We start from the raw sequence: 19,107 nt of genomic DNA on the forward strand, positions 1-19,107 counted from the left end.
CTGGAGCTCAGGAATTCATTGACTCCTACAGTCCTAGACTGCAACATGCCGACCTCCTCAAGTGCCTTCCACCCGATGGAGGAAACCAAGGCAGTGGGGATCGACCCCGTCGACCTGACCAAGATGGTGTGCATCAGGACCAAGCTCCTGATCAAATAAGAAAGCGAGCTCGCCGACTTTCTACGCGCCAACCATGATGTCATCACGTGGAAACCTTCTGACATGCCGGGCATACCAAGGGAGGTCACCGAGCACACATTATGCCTCGTCATGGGCTCAAAGCCCACCATGCAACGCCTGCGTCGCTTTGATGATGAGAGGCGCAGGGCCATAGGCGAGGAGATCGCCAAACTCCTAGCAGCTGGATTCATCAAAGAGGTATACCACTTCGACTGGCTGGCCAATCCGGTTCTTGTGAAAAAGAAGACAAGAAAATGGAAAATGTGTGTTGATTACACTGGCCTCAACAAGGCTTGTCCAAAGGACCATTTTCCTTTGCCACACATAGACCAGATAATCGACTCCACCTCAGGATACAAAATCCTCTCCTTTCTGTATGCCTACTCTGGCAACCACCATATCACGGTGAAAGAGTCCAACCAGGTCATGAATTCATTCATCACCCCGTATGGTTCGTACTGCTACATAACAATGCCTTTTGGTGTGAAGAACACTGGCGCCACCTATCAATGGTGTATGCAGCGATGCTTCGTCAACCAAATCGACCCGCCCGACCAGCCTAACCAAGTCGAGCGGCCAAAACCAACAATCGCCGTCTATGTAGATGACATAGTGGTGAAAATAGCTCAAGCCAGCGACCTGATCACAAACTTGACCGCAATGTTCGCGAACCTCCGAAGGTTTAGCGTGAAATTGAATCCCGAAAAATGTGTTTTCAGGGTCCCGAAGGGGAAGCTGCTCGGATACATCATATCCGAACATGGCATCGAAGCCAACCCCAAGAAAATCATGGCCATCTCCAACATGGGCCCTATACACAACGTCAAGGGCGTACAGAGGCTCACAGGATGTTTGGCCGCCCTGAGCCGGTTCATCTCCCGACTAGGCGAGCGGGGGATGCTTCTCTATAAACTTCTCAAGAAGACAGACGCATTCATCTAGACTGAGGAGGCACAGCAGGCTTTGGAAAGCCTCAAAGCATCACTAACATCAGCCCCAATCCTCGTCGCTCCTGAACAGGGAGAACCCCTCCTCCTCTACATCGTGGCAAACAACCACGTTGTGAGCGCCGCCCTGATTGTCGAAAGAGAAGAGCCAGGACACCCCCAGAAGGTCCAACGACTAGTGTACTTCATCGATGAGGTACTCACCGATGCCAAGGTTCGATATCCCCAGGTTTAGAAGCTTCTATACGCCATATTGATGGTGACCCAGAAGCTCCTGCACTACTTCACCAACCATGAAGTCACGGTCGTCACCTCATACCCACTTAGAGACATCGTTCGGAACCGCGACGCCGCGGGTCGGATCTCCAAGTTGGCTCTCGAGCTCATGGGCTATGACATCAGGTATATCCCTCACACTACTATTAAGTCTTAGGCTCTCGTCGACTTTATCACCGAATGGACGGAGGTCCAGCTCCTGATCCTAGATTTCACCCACGAGTACTGGACGATGTACTTCGATGGGTCAGTCATGGCGTTCAGCTCGAGGGCTGGAGTGGTTCTGATCTCCCCAGATGGCAGCAGGCTCCGCTACATGACCCATCTCCATTTCTTAGCTTCAAACAATGCCGCGGAGTATGAGGCCCTCTTCAACGGACTACGCATCGCCATCGAGCTCGGTGCTACGCGGCTGTACGTCCGCGGTGACTCAGAGTTGGTCATTGACTAGGTCATGAAGGAGTCCTCCTATAGGAGCTCTCTCATGGTAGCATATTGCCAGGAGGTGTGCAACCTCGAGGACAAATTCTGACGGATCGAACTGCATCATGTCCCCCAAAAGGACAACGATGCTGTCGATTTCCTCACAAAATTGGCTGCTAGGCGGATGCCGTCTCCGAATGGGGTCTTTATCAACGATCTCCATTAGCCATCTGCCCGCATTCTAGAGGATCCGATCCAGACACACTCCAACACTAATCAGGCTCTGGCCTCCCGATGTGCCCCAACCCCGACCAAGGGATCGGCAGCTCTAACCCGGGCGCCTTCATGGCAACATCGCCTGCCGACATTGCCATAATGGCGCTCGATCCGGTCGACTGGAGAGCACCACTACTCACCTACCTCCTCAATTAGGTTCTCCCACTAGAAAGGACTGAAGTGCGATAAATCGCTCGACGCACCAAGACATTCATCGCCTTTGGGGATGAACTTTACAAGTGGAGCCCGTCGGGAGTACTCATGAGGTGCATCCCCACCGACCAAGGGAAACAACTTCTCCTTGAAGTCCATGTCGGAATCTATGGACATCACGCGGCCCCAAGGTCGCTGGTCGGGAAAGCCTTTCGTTAAGGTTTTTACTGGCCCACTGTGCTACGAGATGCAGAGGAGGTCGTTTGTAGGTGTAAGGGATGCTAGTTCTACGCTCGGCAAACTCATTTGCCGGTGCAGGAGCTTCAAACCATCCCCATCACCTGGCCATTCGTGGTCTACGGCCTCGACATGGTCGGACCCCTCAAAAAGGCCCCGGGCGGCTTCACTCACCTGCTCATAGCGGTGGACAAGTTTGCCAAATGGATAGAGGCGAAGCTAATCACCAATATTCACTCGGACGTGGTGGTGAAGTTCTTCCTCGACATCATCTATCGGTTTGGTGTTCCTAACTGTATCATCACTGACCACGGAACAAACTTCACTAGGAAAAAGTTCTTGGACTTCTGTAATGGATACGGCATCAGGATCGACTGGGCCTTAGTCAGACATCCGCGTACTAATGGTTAGGTCGAGCGGGCCAATGGCATGGTCCTCCAAGGACTCAAGCCCCGCATCTTCAACCGACTCAATAAGTATGCTAGGTGATGGGTTGTAGAGGTCCCAGTGACTCTCTAGAGCCTGAGAATGATCTCGAACCAATCTACGGGGTTCACACCTTTCTTTATAGCCTATGGAGCTGAAGCAGTGTTGCCATCCAACCTTGACCATGGTGCCCCAAGAGTAAAGGACTTCGACCGAGTCCAAGCCACGGAGGCTCAACAGGACACGGTCGACCTACTCAAGGAGGCTCGTGAGACGACTGTCATCTGCTTCGCTCGCTACCAGCAAACTCTCCGCAGGTACCATGAAAGAAAAATCAGGGAGAGGATCCTTGAGGTCGGTGATCTCGTACTCAGAAGGACCCAGTCCAACAAAGACAAACATAAGCTCTCTCCACCATGGAAAGGACCTACATGGTGACCGAGGTGATCCGACCAGGCGCCTACCGGCTGAAGGACGACAACGGCAACATTCTCACCAACACATGGAACATCGAACAGTTACGTCATTTCTTCACCTAAAGCTCGGTCTTACTATTTTCTTTCCATTTTGCTCCTACAGCACCCCAGCCCATGCACTCTCAGCCTAGGTCGCTCGGGGGCTCCACGGGGGTACAATACCACCCTTCTTTTTTACTATTATATAGTAATACTTTTCGCCCAAACAAAAGGGCGTCGCCCAAACGAAAGGGCATTCTGTTCCTTTGTTCACCCTATGTAACTTACATTTTAAACTCTCGATTGATCACACCCCGCCATGACCAATGGTTACGAGCAGCTGAGCCTCATGGGCCACGCCCAAGTTCTTAAGGTTGCAACCTACAGATCAACGGGTAGGTGCAAAAAAAAAGGACAAGAAACTAAAGCTACGCTAGGGTAAAAACAAGGGTGGATGGGACAAGCTTCCCCTCACGAGTGATTTCATCACAAAAAATGAACTCAAAATAGTCACAAGTGTAAAACTGTTCACACGGGGGCTTCCCCACGAACTCGTTCATTTACATCTACTGACTATTTCCACTCTAAACTATATTGTGGCATCTTCCCAGCACACGTCTTCAGCCATGCTCGAACGGCGAGCCTCCATCACCCACTGTGCGAAGACTTGCTCAGCAACCATCTATGCATATGGCACCAAGCTCTCCCCAGCGCATGGATTTCATCTGCGCTCCACCCATTGGCGTACCCTCTACAGATGGCGGCAAAGTCCAGATCAGGGTGATGGGTCACCACCGAGGTCAACACCCCTGGCGTCTCATAGAACATGATGTCGGAGATAAGCGCCTGAACTTCATTCGAGACCTTCGCTAGCTGGACGGCGGGCATGCTAGTGCTCGGCCCCGACCCGAACACCTCAGAGATGACCACTTGCGCAACATTGCAAATCTGGTCGAGCTCTCCCTCAAGAGTGTGTCGCTCCTCAAGGGACCAAGCTAGCGCCTCCACGCCCTGACCGACCACCGCTTTGGCCGTCTCCAGCACTTGCTCCAGAGAGCCGATTTTTCCACCCAGTTCTGGAAGAAGACGACAAGTTCAGAAGCAAAGGAAAGGAAAAACCAAGCCATCAACCAAAGGTGGAACAGATACATACCAAGGTGGTGCTTTCGAGGATGGAGAGTCCTTCCTCTTGCTGGGTCACTTTCTCGAGCAGTCGAGCGTTTGACTCCTCTGCTCTGAGCACCTGACCTCGAAGCACGACCACTTCTTATTCAACATTCGACTGGGCCTTCCACTCCACCTCTAGAGCCTCTAAGGACTTCTGAAGCACCGCATCGGTCACTGCCAAGTGGACCTTCGTTGCATAGAGTTCCCACTTGGCAGCAGTCGCCCGCTCGACCGCACGTAGTTCCGCTGCCCATGCTCCCGTCGCCTCAGCCGCCCGGTCTTGGGAATCACGACGGGGCGGACTCCGGCTAGTGCCCAAGCTCAACGACTCGCCGTGACACCATGGTTTCCTAATCCATCCGACCATGCTCCTCACAAAGAAATCAGGACTTGCGGATTGACATTGCCTCTAAATTCTGTAAGGCAAGAGGCAGACATGCTAAAACAACCATTAAAGGGCCAAGGAGTCAAGGACAACACCAAAAACATATAGAACATTACTTCTATGATGTGTGGTAGGTCGATTGTCATGGCCTGATGGATGAGCTCAACCCTCTCTAATGCTTCCTTGAGCCTCGCCTTGGTATGGGCGAGATCGGACTCCATCGATAGTCCTCTCTCCCCAAGCAAATGCTAGAGCTTCACCTCCTCCTCATCACAAAGGGCGAACCAAGCCTTTCCCGGCTCACCAGGGTAGGGCCACACCAGCTCGCAGCTCGCCCTTGACCCACTGGAAGATCTGGACACCATAGTATCATGCGATGACCGGATCATCACCAGCTCCCGGGATGGCAGGATGACTGGCGACTACACCCTGGCATTTTCCTCGCTGGAGAAAGGGATCTCTACTGCCTGGACTCTATGGCTCACCGGCAGATGTTCGACCTTTGGCCTGGTCGTGTCTCCTCCCGACCCCTCTAGCTCGGACCATGAGGGCGAACCGTGCGCTCCTCCACCGGGCGAGGCAGGGAGCTCAGTTTCCCTCCTCTCCCCCTCCGTAGCTATTGGGGGAGGGATCACGAGGGTCACTTCTGACCCAACCTCCGCCATCACCACGGGGATCGCCGCCGCCACTATCGCCGTACTCGCAACTGGCCGGGAGGATGCAACCCTCGGTAATGAAGGTCGCACCACCGCCAGCCTACTTCCTTTGCCACTCGTCATGACCCACTGCAGGCTAGGTCTCCACTCTTCTCGCATGGGAGGTGGGGAGACTCCTAGTCCCGCTAGCCCCTGGCTGCTATCAAACAAACACGGGTTAGTGTTTACACCAAAATTTGGAAGAAGAGTCACAGGGACTCGAAAGCTCCCAAGATCATGTCATCAAGGAATCAATTGCGTGTAGATCAGAACCAGTTGATTCAAATGCAGCACTGGAATCAGCTTTCTTCAGGCAGCACCAGCAGATAACGACAAAGGCTACGATCGGCGCCGGGACAAGACATATTAGATGCTAAAAAGGGAAAGATTAGAGTCCAAGTTATTTTAAATTAGGAATATTTTCTCTTAGGGCCAAAGATTGTGATGAGTCATGCTTAGATGGGAGTCATGCATAGGTCTCGGGTATAAATATCAAACCCCGGCTATTGTAAAGAGATACACAATCAATCAAATACCAGTTATTTACTTTTTTCGGCTCCAGCCACCCCTTAGGAGTAGGAGTAGAGTAGATCTCGGCGAGTTCTTCAGCAAGTATGGCTGTATCGATCTGGTCAACCTCCACTGCTTGTCTATAAGTACCGTCATGGCATATACCTCTGTTCGTATGGCTGCATTGATCTGGTCGACCTCCACTGCGACTCTGGTATAAGTTAGCTATCGACTCTTGTCTAGTTCAAGTACGGCTGCATCGATCCGGTCGACCTCCACTGCTCGAACTAGACTAAGGTCAAGTTATCGGCTCTATCTAAGGGTGGCGTTCCTTCGGATGAATTCATTAAGTTACTGATATTGCTTATTGCTTTCATTGTTTATTTAATTACAGCAATATCACTTCGCCCGATTGGGATTGATCTAACCCATTGTTTGTTAATCTAAACTGATATAATCTACACTTTAAACGATGAGTTATGTTTTATCGGCTGTTTTACATCAATCTTGATCATGCATAGCGTGCGGTTAAGGCATGTTTGATCTTGAGTAGATCTATTGGCTAGCAAAAACTGTTCCATGGCCTATTATCACAACCTGTGTGATTTTACCTCACACCCCACTATTAGCACCATGGAGTGAGGATCATTATTTGGTAGATCTGTTCCTGAGAGGGCATGACCTTAACTGTGCGCTATGCCTAAATCGGCTGTTTTAGCCGATATCGAGCGCTTTCACAAATAGTTCACATTACGAGATCGTTGAAGTAGGGATAGGTTAAAAGATGTGCGAGCCCCATGATCTTATTATTGTATTACGGCCTACATGATTCTGCCTCATGCTCCACTGATATTAGTAATAAGTTAGAGTCGTCGAGTCTATTGTTATTTCTACGGCCTGCATGATTCTGTCTCATGCCCCACTGGTCATAGCGATAGATGAGATCTAATATGTTCATTAGATTTATCTCTATTAAATGGTTGAATGATGATGAACTGTTTCTTTTATAAAGGGGTTCGGTTACTTGTAGTCATTGGCTCAGTATAAACTAATTACTATTGACATCTTATTGCCATTGACCAATATTTGTCTAAAGAATGATATTCATCCTGAATGATAACCGATTCTTCTTACATAATCCTATGAGCTTTAACTGATTTATTCTTATGAATATGTTGGAATCGACTATTTAGTCGATCTCCTTTTATATCGGCTCTCAGAGCCGCATATTCAGGACTGTCTGGCAACACCGGCATGTTCAGAAGCTTCCACTACCAAGAGTTCTATTACATGGGCAGACAGATACAGCTGAAGCTGAAGACATGTGTTTCTTTACTGAAATTGTAGACAAATCTTTTTGTGATGCCATATCAAGCCATAACGAAGCTTTCTTGGACATATTCCACAACGCCATGAAAAAGACGATTTATGGATTTCCAGTTGGTCAAGACGGACCAGCTTATTACAACATTCTAGATCCATCGACCCAAGGGACTAATCACCAGCCATCAAGAAGTAGCACCAGCTGGTAATAATGATGTCCAGACAGTTCAGGGTTTATCTGAACAAGCTCAAGGAACTACTACAAATCAGATACAGTATAATCCTAGACCGCCAGTATAGCATGTGCAACAACCGGTGGAGCAAGGTCAGAGCCAGGTGATCAATTTTGGCACATCAGGCCACATACCATCGTCGGCTCAAAAAATAGCACCATCAATTCAAAGGATCCATAGAGATATAGATCCTCAAGTCTGTAATCATAGACTACAAGCAGCAAGCCAGCAAAGGACCCAGTAGATGGAGAATCCACAGGGTTATCACTATGGCATAGATTATAACAAGCTTCACATGATTCCAAATCTAGGGTATCAAGGCACACGGGATTTCAATCCACAGATGGGTCAGCAGGTGCAGAGAAATCTAAATTCAAATGCTGATGAGTTACTACTGAAGGTGACTGAGATGATGAAGAATTAGTTTGGTCTGAAGCCAAAAGGGCTGACTTTCTCGTACAAACGCCCATATCCAGAATGGTATGATTTGGTCGCTCTTCACACAAATTACAGGCTCCCAGAGTTCGCTAAGTTCACTGGCCAAGACAGTACAAGCACGATAGAACATGTCAGTCGGTATCTTACACAATTGGGCGAAGCATCAGTTGAGGATGCCCATCGAGTTCATTTCTTCTCCTTGTCCCTGTCAGGGCCAGCCTTCACTTGGTTTTCATCACTACCAGTCAATTCCATTACCAATTGGGCTGACCTAGAGAAGAAGTTTCATACATATTTTTACATTAGGACTAGGGAAAAGAAGATAACCGATTTGACAACTGTAAGGCAGAAGACTAATAAATCAGGCACTGAGTTTCTTTAGAGGTTTCGAGAGACTAGGAACTTGTGCTTCTCATTAAACTTGGCTGATGATCAACTAGCTGCTTTAGCTATTCAAGGAATGCTGCCAATGTGGAAAGAGAAATTGCTAGGACAAGAATTTGATAACTTGGATCAATTGGCTCAACGAGTGGCAGTGCTTAATAGCCAATTCCAGAGTACGCGCAGAGATACCTGATTTCAGAAGAGTACCACAGTGGCCGAAGCTTACAATCCATACTCAGTCGATGATGGCTATAAAGATGAAGAAGAAGAGGTTGTTGTGGCTGAATGGAATTGGGGCAAGAAAACAGTAATGGTGCCAAATCCTTAGGGAAGAGGAGTTGAGGAGAGCTATGACTTTGATGTCACTAAATCAGACAAGCTCTTCGATTTCTTGTTTGAGAAGGGGCAGATCAAGTTGCCCGATGGTCATGTTATGTTGCCCCCTGATCAGTTGAAGAATAAAAAGTTCTACAAGTTCCATAACACTACTTCTCATTCCACTAATAAATGCAGAATTTTTCGACAGCATATACAGAGGGCTATTCAGCAAGGGAAGCTCAAATTTGATACGCCTCGAAAAATGAAAGTTGATGATAATCCTTTCCTAGGAGATCAAAACATGGTTGATGCTAGGCTGATCAAAGGAAAGACTAAGGTCCTGGCACTAACCAAATCAAGGGAAGCTGGAACAGTCGATCCCAAGATACAAATATTGGCCGACGAATACAGGGAAATTAAGAGACGTCGCGACAAGCAAAAGAGCCGATATGAGCAGGGGGAGACGTCAAAAGATGGGGCGACAAAGTCACGAGTTACATCTTGGATCCTATTGAATAAGTGGCAGCGACAGAAGAAAAATGATTATCAGCGTTGGTTAAAGGATCAAGCATACCAGCATCAACTGGAAGAAGAGATGTATGAAAGAAAACAAGCCGAATCGCATTGGAACTGTCCTTTCTTCAGACATTGCTAGAATGAATGTTTGAAGTTGTCTACCAGACATGACTGTCTAGAATGCAGCAATCAGTATTGGGAGTTTAGGCAATCTCAGACCAATCGCCGGTCTATCCATGCTCAAGATACATATCATCATAATAATATGGATCGGCGCTTAAAAAATAAAAGTGTTCATGATCGGCTTGGAAAACGAGTTGTTGACCAAGACTGGGCTGATTATGAAGAAGAAGGCAACGAAAGAAAATATGTTTGGTAGGAAGGCCAATGGTGTTCAGGAGGTTTAACAAGAAGCCAGAGGGGAAGGGTGCAACGCTTAAGGAATAAAGAGTTGGAACAGGCTCAGGCACCCGGTAAACCTCAAGTATGGCGTACTGAACAAACAACCGATAGAAAGCAACCATCGGCTAATATCCAAATGGCTTTTCTATTGCCATCAGAATGCAAAGCTTCGGCAGATCAAGAAGTTTATTTGGATTTCGATGAATCGGAGTATGAGGAGAATTCGAATGCTTTTCCGGCAAGTTATGGGAAGGAGGCTTCATTAGAGTCAATGGTGAAAGCCAACAGCCGATCCAAGCAGTCGGCTTTAAACATTTGTCTTAATGGATAATACAATAGATGGTACAGATGGCAAGCCCTAACATGGCTTCACGTCGGCCGATGAATTAGAAGAGGTAGATATTGGTTCTAGAGATAGACCCAGGCCGACGTACGTAAGTGCTAAGTTGGATTCAGAGTATAAGCGAGAATTAGTTGATTTATTAAAGGAGTATATAGACTGCTTTGCTTGGGAATACTATGAGATGCCTGGTCTAGACCGGTCAATTGTCGAACAGCGGTTGCCAATCAAACCTGGATATCGGCCATTTAAGCAGGATCCATAGAGATTCAACCCAAACGTGCTTGATGATATCAAAAAGGAGACTGAAAGGTTACTGGAGGCAAAGTTTATCCGATCGTGCTGATATGCAGAGTGGATATCGAATGTTGTCCCTGTATATAAGAAGAATGAAAAATTAAGAGTTTGCATCGATTTTAGGGATCTGAACAAAGCCACACCCATGGATGGTTATCCGATGCCGATAACCGATATGTTAGTAGATGCAGCAGCCGGACATATGGTTATTAGCTTCATGGACGGCAACGCAGGATATAACCAAATTTTCATGGCTGAGAAAGACATAGCAAAGACCGCTTTCAAGTGGCCCGGCGTAATTGATTTATTCGAGTGGGTTGTGATGACCTTTGGTCTGAAGAATGCCGGTGCAACTTATCAAAGGGCGATGAATTATATTTTCCATAAGTTGTAAACCCGTACACAGTTTGGTTAAGATCGAGACCATCCTTGGACACGATTAGCGAGCAATCACAATACATCAAACCCGTACACACGAATCGTAAGTACACTGCACACTCACATATGGACATATGGTGCGGCAGCATTGCACCGGCAACGGCTGCGGTGCTCCGGCAATACGTACGTAGTCGTCCGTTCACTTCTCCGGCGCTGGCTTGCCGCCAAAGCTCTTCTTGCGCTCCTCGATGAAGGTGGAGGACCGCTCGTTGATGTTGGACGGCACCCTCGGCACCTGCGGCATCCGCGGCCGGAGCCCGCTCCGCTTCGGCACGCGGGCGCCGCCCTGCTCCTCCCCTCCCGCGACCGACGACGCCTGCCGCTTCCTGAACAGCGACTTCTTCCTCTCCACCGTCGCCGTCGACGAGGCACCGCCGCTGCCGCCGGCCTCCTGTGCAGGACGGTCCTCCTTGATCGTCACCGTCCTCCTCACCTTCGTCTCCTCCACCGCCGGCACCGCTGGCGCTGCCGTGCCGTCGGCAGCGGCGGCGGCCGCAGCAGCAGCTCCGTCCTTCTGCTCATCAGGAACATCCCTCGTCGTCGTCGTCGCGGCGCTCTCTTCCAGGATGGTCGTCGCGACGACGCTGCTGTGCCCTCCATCGTCATGGCCGCTCAACTGGAAGTCGAACTCGGCCCTCTCGATGGGAATGGCGAACTCGTCTTCTTCCACGCCACCGTCATCTCCCCCCTTCGTCGGCGGAGGGTGGCTGGCGCCGGCGCCGTTGTTCCTTGGGCCCTCGGCGATGCTCTTCATCCTGCTCACCGACAGGTTCTTGGCAAGGAACGTCAAGAACCGGTCGCACATGCCGCCGGCCACGCTTGTCGCTGGCTCGACGTCGCCGCCGCCGCCACTGCCACCTTTCGCCATCGCCGCGTGCTTGTATTGTATTGTACCTGCTGACGATTCTACTTGACGCCGAGAAGGAGGACGTACACTTTATAGATGCCTCGACATGGGCGTCAACAAAGTCGCCGACAGCGTAGGGGCGAAGCAGCAAAGAATCCATGCGTTCCTTGCAGCTGCAAGAGACGTCTCGTTTGGTTTTACCTGATGATGAAAATGTCTTTGGGCAGTGAAAGACAGCAAGTGATTCCAGATGCCAATGCCATAGACGGCAACCCGTTCGGAATATTGCAGGCCAAAGCTATTCCAAGAGTGATCAGAAACAGGCTAACAGAAGCAGCAAGGTATTTCCTTGGCCACTGGAATAAGGCAAGCATCCTGTCTGGTCAAAATGCTTGTAGTTTTGGAGAAGATCCTACCAGGCTTTTGATGAAGCTCTTGCCAGTTTATTCAAATGATCTTTATTTGGTCATCACTTTTGATGCAACAGTTGGTACAACATTTTGTTCTGTGCAGCACTTGTGAGTAAATAAATAGTTCATACAACACTTTTGAGGTAATGATGCTATGGTACACAGCACAGCAACAACACAATAGAAGCTTTGTTTATCCAAAGAAAAAAGAAACCACACCAGAAGCTTTCTGGGTAACAAAGGAGTTGATACTGCACAGATTTATTTCCCTTCTTCTGAACCTAAAGCCCGGTGCAGAGGAACGACAAGACAGGTCCCGCTCTCCGCCGGGTCCTCTCGCTCACCTTCCACTCCTCCACGAGGAGCTTCTTCAGCCTGGTGCAGCCCGAGACGATGGTTGCTACCCCAGAGCTGGTGATTCGCCGGCAGTAGACCATCTGGCAGGACTCCAGCTGCAGGCACCCTCTGACAAGGTGCTCCAGACCGACGTTCGTGACTTCTGGGCAGTGGGAGAGCGTGATTTCTTTGAGCTTAGGGCAACCATCACCTATCTCAGCAAGGGCTATGTCACTTATGATCTGTATGTTGAAGCAAGATGAGAAGTCATCAGACAAAGGAACTAGCATGCCCCGCTTGTTATTTATACCATAGTCACAGAAAACAGGATCGAATGCCATCCCCGACCCGGGTAGACAAGGTTTTTTTTTAACCCCGCCATGTAAAACCTCTCGCAAGTAGAGTACCACGTTCCTTGACCCCCATCGACTTGGGAACTTTGTGACTATGATTTATACAGAGCAAATAAAAGCATGTTTCCTTATGGATGGACAGCAGAGAACTGTTTATGAAGCTAACAGCAGAATCAAAGATAATTCCATTACCTTCTACCCTCTTTGATGAAGAATACAGAAATCTATCACAAGGTGGGGCTGGTTCTTTTAAAGTGACAGGTTTCAGGTAGCCAGTTTTAAACACCTAGACTTACTGACTAGGTTGCTGATCCGTTGCATGCAAGATGGTATTAAGAATTCATTTGCTGCCAAACTTTGTATTTGCACAGCTTTATCAACTCTTATCGTATTATGACAGGGATAAAAATCCTTTTGTGTTCCCGAAATCTTCACATTCGTTATTTACATATATCAATTGAACTTATTGATTCCCTATAGAATATAGCCAAATTACTATATGTATGCCTTACTGCATACCAGAGCCTAGATATAAAACATGTGGGTTCAACCTTTTCTAGTGCTGTGAAATGTGCTTCAAGTGTTCTTCTTTGAGGCAAAATGGAGGTAGCTTTCTTACTCAAAATACAAAAATGTTTATCCTATCTCAGGATAGAAAATGTACTCAAAGTAAAGTGAAGCAGTGAGGATTTTTCTGTTTACTCAAATTTTGGACAGTTTTCCAATAAGGAATGCAGCATCATATTGAAATACATACCCGAAGAACACTTATATCTAGGAAGACTAGATCAGGGCATCCTCTGGCAATTGCAGTCAACCCGCTATCAGTGATTAGCTGGCACCCGCACAAGTTTAACTTATGCAGAGGGCAGTTTTCTGCGATTGCAGACAGCCCTGCATCAGATACCCTGAAAAAAATAACTTGAAGATTCACAATTCAAAATAAAGAGGGCAATACAGATTGGAATACCAAGTTAAATAAGGCACATCACATCATACATTATATTTACCTCTCACAAAACTGGAGCGTTAACTCTCTAAGTGATTTACAATTCTCAGCAATAGACATCAATGCTCTGTCTCCTACCTGCATACCAAATGCATAAACTATGAATACAAACATAAAAAAATCATTTAAAGTTCCAAACTGAACACAACCAAATATAGACTGCAAGGGAAATGCAGCTATCCATCTCCATGCATGCTAGGCTTCCAGTAAACCAATGGAAAACAAGTACCTCATAACCATGCCGAATAGAAAGTTCTGTTAAGTTCTTGCAGCCTTGAGCTATGTGGGACAAGGCACTATCACTTATTCTTGAACAGTCAACCAAATAAAGAGTCCTGAGAAGGGAGCAGCCTCTACCAATCTCCAGAAATGCATTGTTTTGGATCCTGGGGCAGAAAATTAGAGAGAGCTCCAAAAGGCCCCTGTTTGCATAGGACCACAAATCATATACTGTTGTTGCAACAGAAGTTATCAATATAGCTAAAAATGCACCTAAACAGGAAAAGAATTGTAGAAGTGCAACAATTTACATTGACCATCAGTCAAAGATTATGATAGCCTATATGCTGTTTCAAATTTAATATACAGCCAAACTGTGCTTATTAATGGGTTCATTTCCTAACATATTCTTTAGCCTGTCCCTTCTCTCCAAAATTATGTTTAATTTACTTGAACTACAGCACATCAAGTTGACATTAAAGAACTGTTAATAAAAAGGAGAATAAATGTCTAGGAGTGCTAACTGAAGCAAGGAATTTCAATATAGCATGTTATCACCAAGGAAACTTACGGACACCATCGCCCAATGTGCTCCAGTGCAACAGATTCCATGTTCTGACAACCACTGATCTTCAAACGTGCTAACTTTTTGCAGCTACGAGCTACAAATTCAAGGCTTCTATCAGTTAGTAAATGGCACTCATTGAGAACAAGATCAGTGAGATTTTTGCACCCTTTCGCAATTGAAGTAAGGCTCCTGAAATTGCAAAAGTTGGTCAGCTAATCATTTAGAAAACTCAGAAAATAACTGAAGCACAAGGTGCAAGCAAGGATATTAATGGATGATCAGCACCTTCAGTTGCAGAAGAAAACATGATTCAATGAGAACAAATCGGCATCCTAGTTGGTTTACATCAGTTCTACATAGTATATACTGCATATCATGGTTCTCATTGTTCTCATGTGTTCTCATGTCCATTCTTCTCGAAATTCTTTTTTTTTCTTCGCTCTTATGTAAATAATGGGGTTCATAAGCCCTACCAATATATTTCAGAAAACCTTCAAACATGTTTACCTATTAATATATTTCATTATTTTTAAGGTAAGCCAAGATGGGAAATTTTAAGGAAAAATAAAGCAATTTCTTTAGCCTAAAGCAAAAGGTCCAACAAAATTGATAGAGGACAAACCAGCATATATAAAACAAAACTGGGACTTCAGGTCGATAGTGCAACTAAACTGAGTACCTGTCTGTAAACCCTTCAAAGTTGTTGAGTGACAAGATTTCTAAAAGCGGACAAAATGAACCAACAGCATCTAGGGCGTCATCCCCAGCACCAATACATTGTAGCTTCAAAGTTTTTAATTGTCGGCATCCTTTAGCAATAGATATTATTCCCACACTTTGAACACGATCTGATTCCACTGATAGAATTTCTAAGTTAGGGCAGTGGGATCCAACAGCATGTAAAGATGCATCAGTCAACCATTGACAATTTGCAACAGCAAGTGAGACCAGCGATTGCCCACAGTTCTTTACTAATCCAATCAAGCCTTCATCTGTGGTGCCTTCAACAAATCGCAAGTTTAATTTCCTAAGCAGCTTGCATCCTTCCCCAATAGCAATAAGTCCTGGATTTCCAATAAAGCATGCCTGCATTTTAAGATTTGTCTTCATGCTTTATCCATAAATATGTATCGGGTCTACGAAAGAGGAACTGTATGGATTGCGACCATGGAAAATGTGTGTGGAACTAGACAAAATGACGTTCTTATCAGTTTGCAACTCTGCCATGCATATAAACTCTTTACTTTTAACTCCTATACATAAGGAAAAAACAATATTTATGGCTTCACCAGGACCAAAAACCTCAATCAAACTTTTTACAGACATATATTGTTTTATTGCAGGTACAACATTACATGGATACTCTACAATAAATATTAATCTTTTGTTCACAGAACTAGTGTTTCAAGTCTCCAAGGTGGAAAACCAAAAAGATATGTGAAGTTCATGAAGTCAATAGCAATGCATAAGCTGAAGAGTAGACAATCCGGAATTACCTGGAGATCCAAAGAAGTCAATTTCTTGCAATTCTCAGCTATCCTCACCAAGCCTGTCGAGGATATGGCAGAGCACCATACCAGACTCAATTTCTCAAGCCCTCTGCAACCCCTTGCGAGATGACCCAAGCCAACATCAGTCAAACAGCTGCGCTCAGACCCTTGATCACCGACTGGCTGGTCCAATGGGAATGGGGATATTTGAAGAGTAAGATTCGATGCGAGAGGCAGCCTCCTCCGGCGCCGGATCTGATTAGGCATATGAATCTGCGTTCAAGACATGTACTGAGTGCATAGTAACAAGGGAGCTAAATAGCTTCAAGAAAGAGTTTCTCAAGAAACCTGACAAATTGGACTAGAAGACTGACACTAAATTGTGTTGTTATGTCTCAGTGTTATGCAGCAAAGTTGTTCACAGTCTAGCATTTCTGGCAATTTCTCAGCAGCCAAGGAAGGAAAATTCTAGCGATTTAGGCACTAGAAGTTCCACAGCAGACGAAATCCTAGTTTTCTTAGGGGAGTTGGTGCCACAAATTCCTCGACAGGACCTCTACATTCGCCATGTTTCTCCCAAAATAGGACGCCGACACAAGACGCAACATTTTCGTCAAGCGTACGGATCCCAGCACTCGGATCAAGGGAAGGGGAGGCGAGACGTACCATTCCCGCGCGGTACGGGCCGCGTTCCATTCCCGAGCGGTACGACCTGGTGGCGGATCCGGATCCGGATCCGGAGGCGGCGGTGAGGCGCTCGTCCACCGACACCTCGGCGAGCGCCGTGAAGCGCTCGGCGACGAGGCGCAGCACCTCGTCGGCGCGGTCCCCGGACGCGGCGAGCCTCGCGGAGCGGCGGGAGGCTCGCTCCAGGCGGCGCCAGCGGCGGCAGACGAGCGCGCAGGCGTCGAGGTCGCGCTTGGCCCCGACGCGGCGGATCACGTCGTCGAGGAGCTCGTCCGGGAGCGCCGCGTTGATGAGGTCGGCGCCCCGCATCGCCGGTGGAGGGCGGGGGCGCGGGCGGGGAGGATTTGGCCGGAGATCAGGCGTGGCCGTGCGGGAATATGGGAATATTGGATTAGAATGGAAATTGGAATTGGATATGGAAGCGGTGGGAGGGAGGATCGGGTGTGGGGTTTCGACGAATTGGAGGGGGCGGAGCGCAAGAGCTGCGCGGGAAGGGAAGAGAAGCGTGCTCGCGCGGTAAAGTGCTTGCAGGGTGGGTGGTTGTGCGGTTTAGTCCCCCAAAGCACGAGTGAAGTACTAGCATCTCCAACAAATTACGTATTTCATCATTAATAATAAAAAAATGGCATAGGTATTTTCACCGGATTCAAAAACTCAATCATGTTTGATGTCAATATTCAGGGCTATGGAATTGAAATGCATGGGTCCATTACCAAAACTGAGTGGGAATTGAAATGAGGATTAAATCCAATGCTATGGTTTGGATGGCATGAGAAATTGCAAAAAAACAGTCGAGATATAATTCATTCCCAAATGTTGTCTGGATAAATTATACCGCTGCAATCCAGAATTCTAGAGGAAGAAGAGGAGTTGTAGTCTGTAGATGCGTACATGCCATGACCTAGCCTCATGTCATTCTCCTTCCAATCACGACGGGAGGGGCATTGGCCACGAGGAAGGAGAGAAGAGAGCTGTGGGAAGCTTCTGCGCGACGGGAGAGCCAACGGTGAGAAGTAGGAATGCGACGAGCAGCTCCGATGCGTTAGGGCCAACTCCGTCATCCTGTGTGGGTGGAGAACTAGGCGGGTCGTGTGTTGAGGAGATGAGAATCAAGTGTACGTGATTTTCAGCGAATACAGAGGATCTCTAATCAGAATCGCCATGGAGGTGTGCTCGTTGGGCTAAATACCACGTGAGAATGGAGAATGTTTCTGGATAGCAACTTCCTGACCATCCAAACACTTGAATTTGGGCCTGCCATTTCCCATTCTAAATTACAACCTTGAATACTGTGACGTCCAAACGGGGTATAAAAGATATTGCAGACTAAATGGAAGGTGTACTCTAGCAGATTAAGAAAACTACATTCCCTTTATATGAGTCGATGTGTCAAGGTAAAAAGGTCATATTTCCTCTCCTCCTTCTCCCTCTCCTCTTTTTCCTCTCGTTCCATCTTCTACCAGCACCACTGCCGCCTTTCATCGGAAAGAGAAGGGTCTTGCACGGCCACGACTACTTAAAAATGGAGCCTTGGGGCAACATCCGCACTGTGACGGGCTTGGACGCGGTAGCTTAGATGCGGGCTTCTTTGTCAACCTTAGCACTTACTGCGGTTGCTTGGCACGAAGATTGCTCTGGCTCAATGCAGCGACCGGCTCGTCTTAGATGCGTGAAAGCATCTAGGCCCCTAGTTGGATTTCGGTGATTAATGTCAATACAAAGATTACTATGACTAACGTGTGTTTTGCAGAGGCAATTAAGTTAGGTCATGGTAATGGAGATCGATTGGGCAATCGAGGTTGTCATGCCCCTACGATGGAAATCGTTTCGGTTTTCAAATGATGGACGACAAGGTTAAGGATGACCAGTTCTAAGTGTCGATTGGAGTTGGAGAGACACTTAGAGTAGTTTAGGACTTTGTTTTTCCTTTGGCCGTACTATGAAGGGGGGTATGAACGGGTAGCTTGACCTAGTTGAGTCTAGTGAGTTAGGTGTGGTGCACACTTGTTAAAACTAGCTCTAGGTAGCTCCTATGAATGCCTAAGATCCTTTGGAGCAAACTTTATTCACATATGTTCGGAAGTTGGAAGTGAATGGAGGGTCAAATACTGACCGGACGCTGGCTCCGGTGCGACCGGACGCTGGCCGCAGGGTCCGGTCAGTTCATTTGACCGAGAAGATCAAGTCTGGTGTGACCGGACGCTGGGAGGTCATGTGACCGGACGCTGAGGGCCAGCGTCCGGTCAACTCCAGTAAGGGTCCAGACTTGGAAAAGTGTGACCGAACGCGTCCGGTCAGTGTGACCGGACCCTGAGTATCCAGCGTCCGGTCGTTTACAGTAAGCATCCAAGAGCGACCGGACGCGTCCG

The 19,107-nt window shown here is 47.5% G+C and overlaps 2 protein-coding genes across 2 annotated transcripts; both read right to left on the reverse strand.

Moving 5' to 3' along the window:
- Positions 1-10,763: 10,763 nt before the first annotated feature.
- On the reverse strand, positions 10,764-12,029 carry LOC136487098 (uncharacterized). The gene has a single exon (XM_066484230.1). It carries the CDS (start codon positions 11,685-11,687, stop codon positions 10,959-10,961), a length of 729 nt encoding a protein of 242 aa, XP_066340327.1. The 5' UTR covers positions 11,688-12,029; the 3' UTR covers positions 10,764-10,958.
- Positions 12,030-12,108: 79 nt separating this feature from the next.
- LOC136487097 (F-box/LRR-repeat protein 4-like) lies at positions 12,109-17,194 on the reverse strand. The gene is made up of 8 exons (XM_066484229.1): positions 16,718-17,194; positions 16,058-16,324; positions 15,241-15,647; positions 14,565-14,750; positions 14,004-14,196; positions 13,776-13,852; positions 13,523-13,673; positions 12,109-12,654 (listed from the first exon to the last, which is right to left on the reverse strand). Exons 1-8 carry the CDS (start codon positions 17,045-17,047, stop codon positions 12,358-12,360), a joined length of 1,908 nt encoding a protein of 635 aa, XP_066340326.1. The 5' UTR covers positions 17,048-17,194; the 3' UTR covers positions 12,109-12,357.
- Positions 17,195-19,107: the final 1,913 nt, after the last annotated feature.

Source organism: Miscanthus floridulus, chromosome 10 (assembly GCF_019320115.1).
Source record: "Miscanthus floridulus cultivar M001 chromosome 10, ASM1932011v1, whole genome shotgun sequence".
NCBI classification, from domain to species: Eukaryota; Viridiplantae; Streptophyta; class Magnoliopsida; order Poales; family Poaceae; genus Miscanthus; species Miscanthus floridulus.

Bases quoted from the DNA above. Each gene is read 5' to 3' on its own strand.
- LOC136487098 (XM_066484230.1), bottom strand. From the start codon at position 11,687: ATGGCGAAAGGTGGCAGTGGCGGCGGCGGCGACGTCGAGCCAGCGACA.
- LOC136487097 (XM_066484229.1), bottom strand. From the start codon at position 17,047: ATGCGGGGCGCCGACCTCATCAACGCGGCGCTCCCGGACGAGCTCCTC. The intron at 16,325-16,717 runs GTACGTCTCGCC...TCTTGAACGCAG, and splicing joins GCCCGTACCGCGCGGGAATG to ATTCATATGCCTAATCAGAT. The intron at 14,197-14,564 runs GTAAGTTTCCTT...CTATGCAAACAG, and splicing joins CACATTGGGCGATGGTGTCC to GGGCCTTTTGGAGCTCTCTC.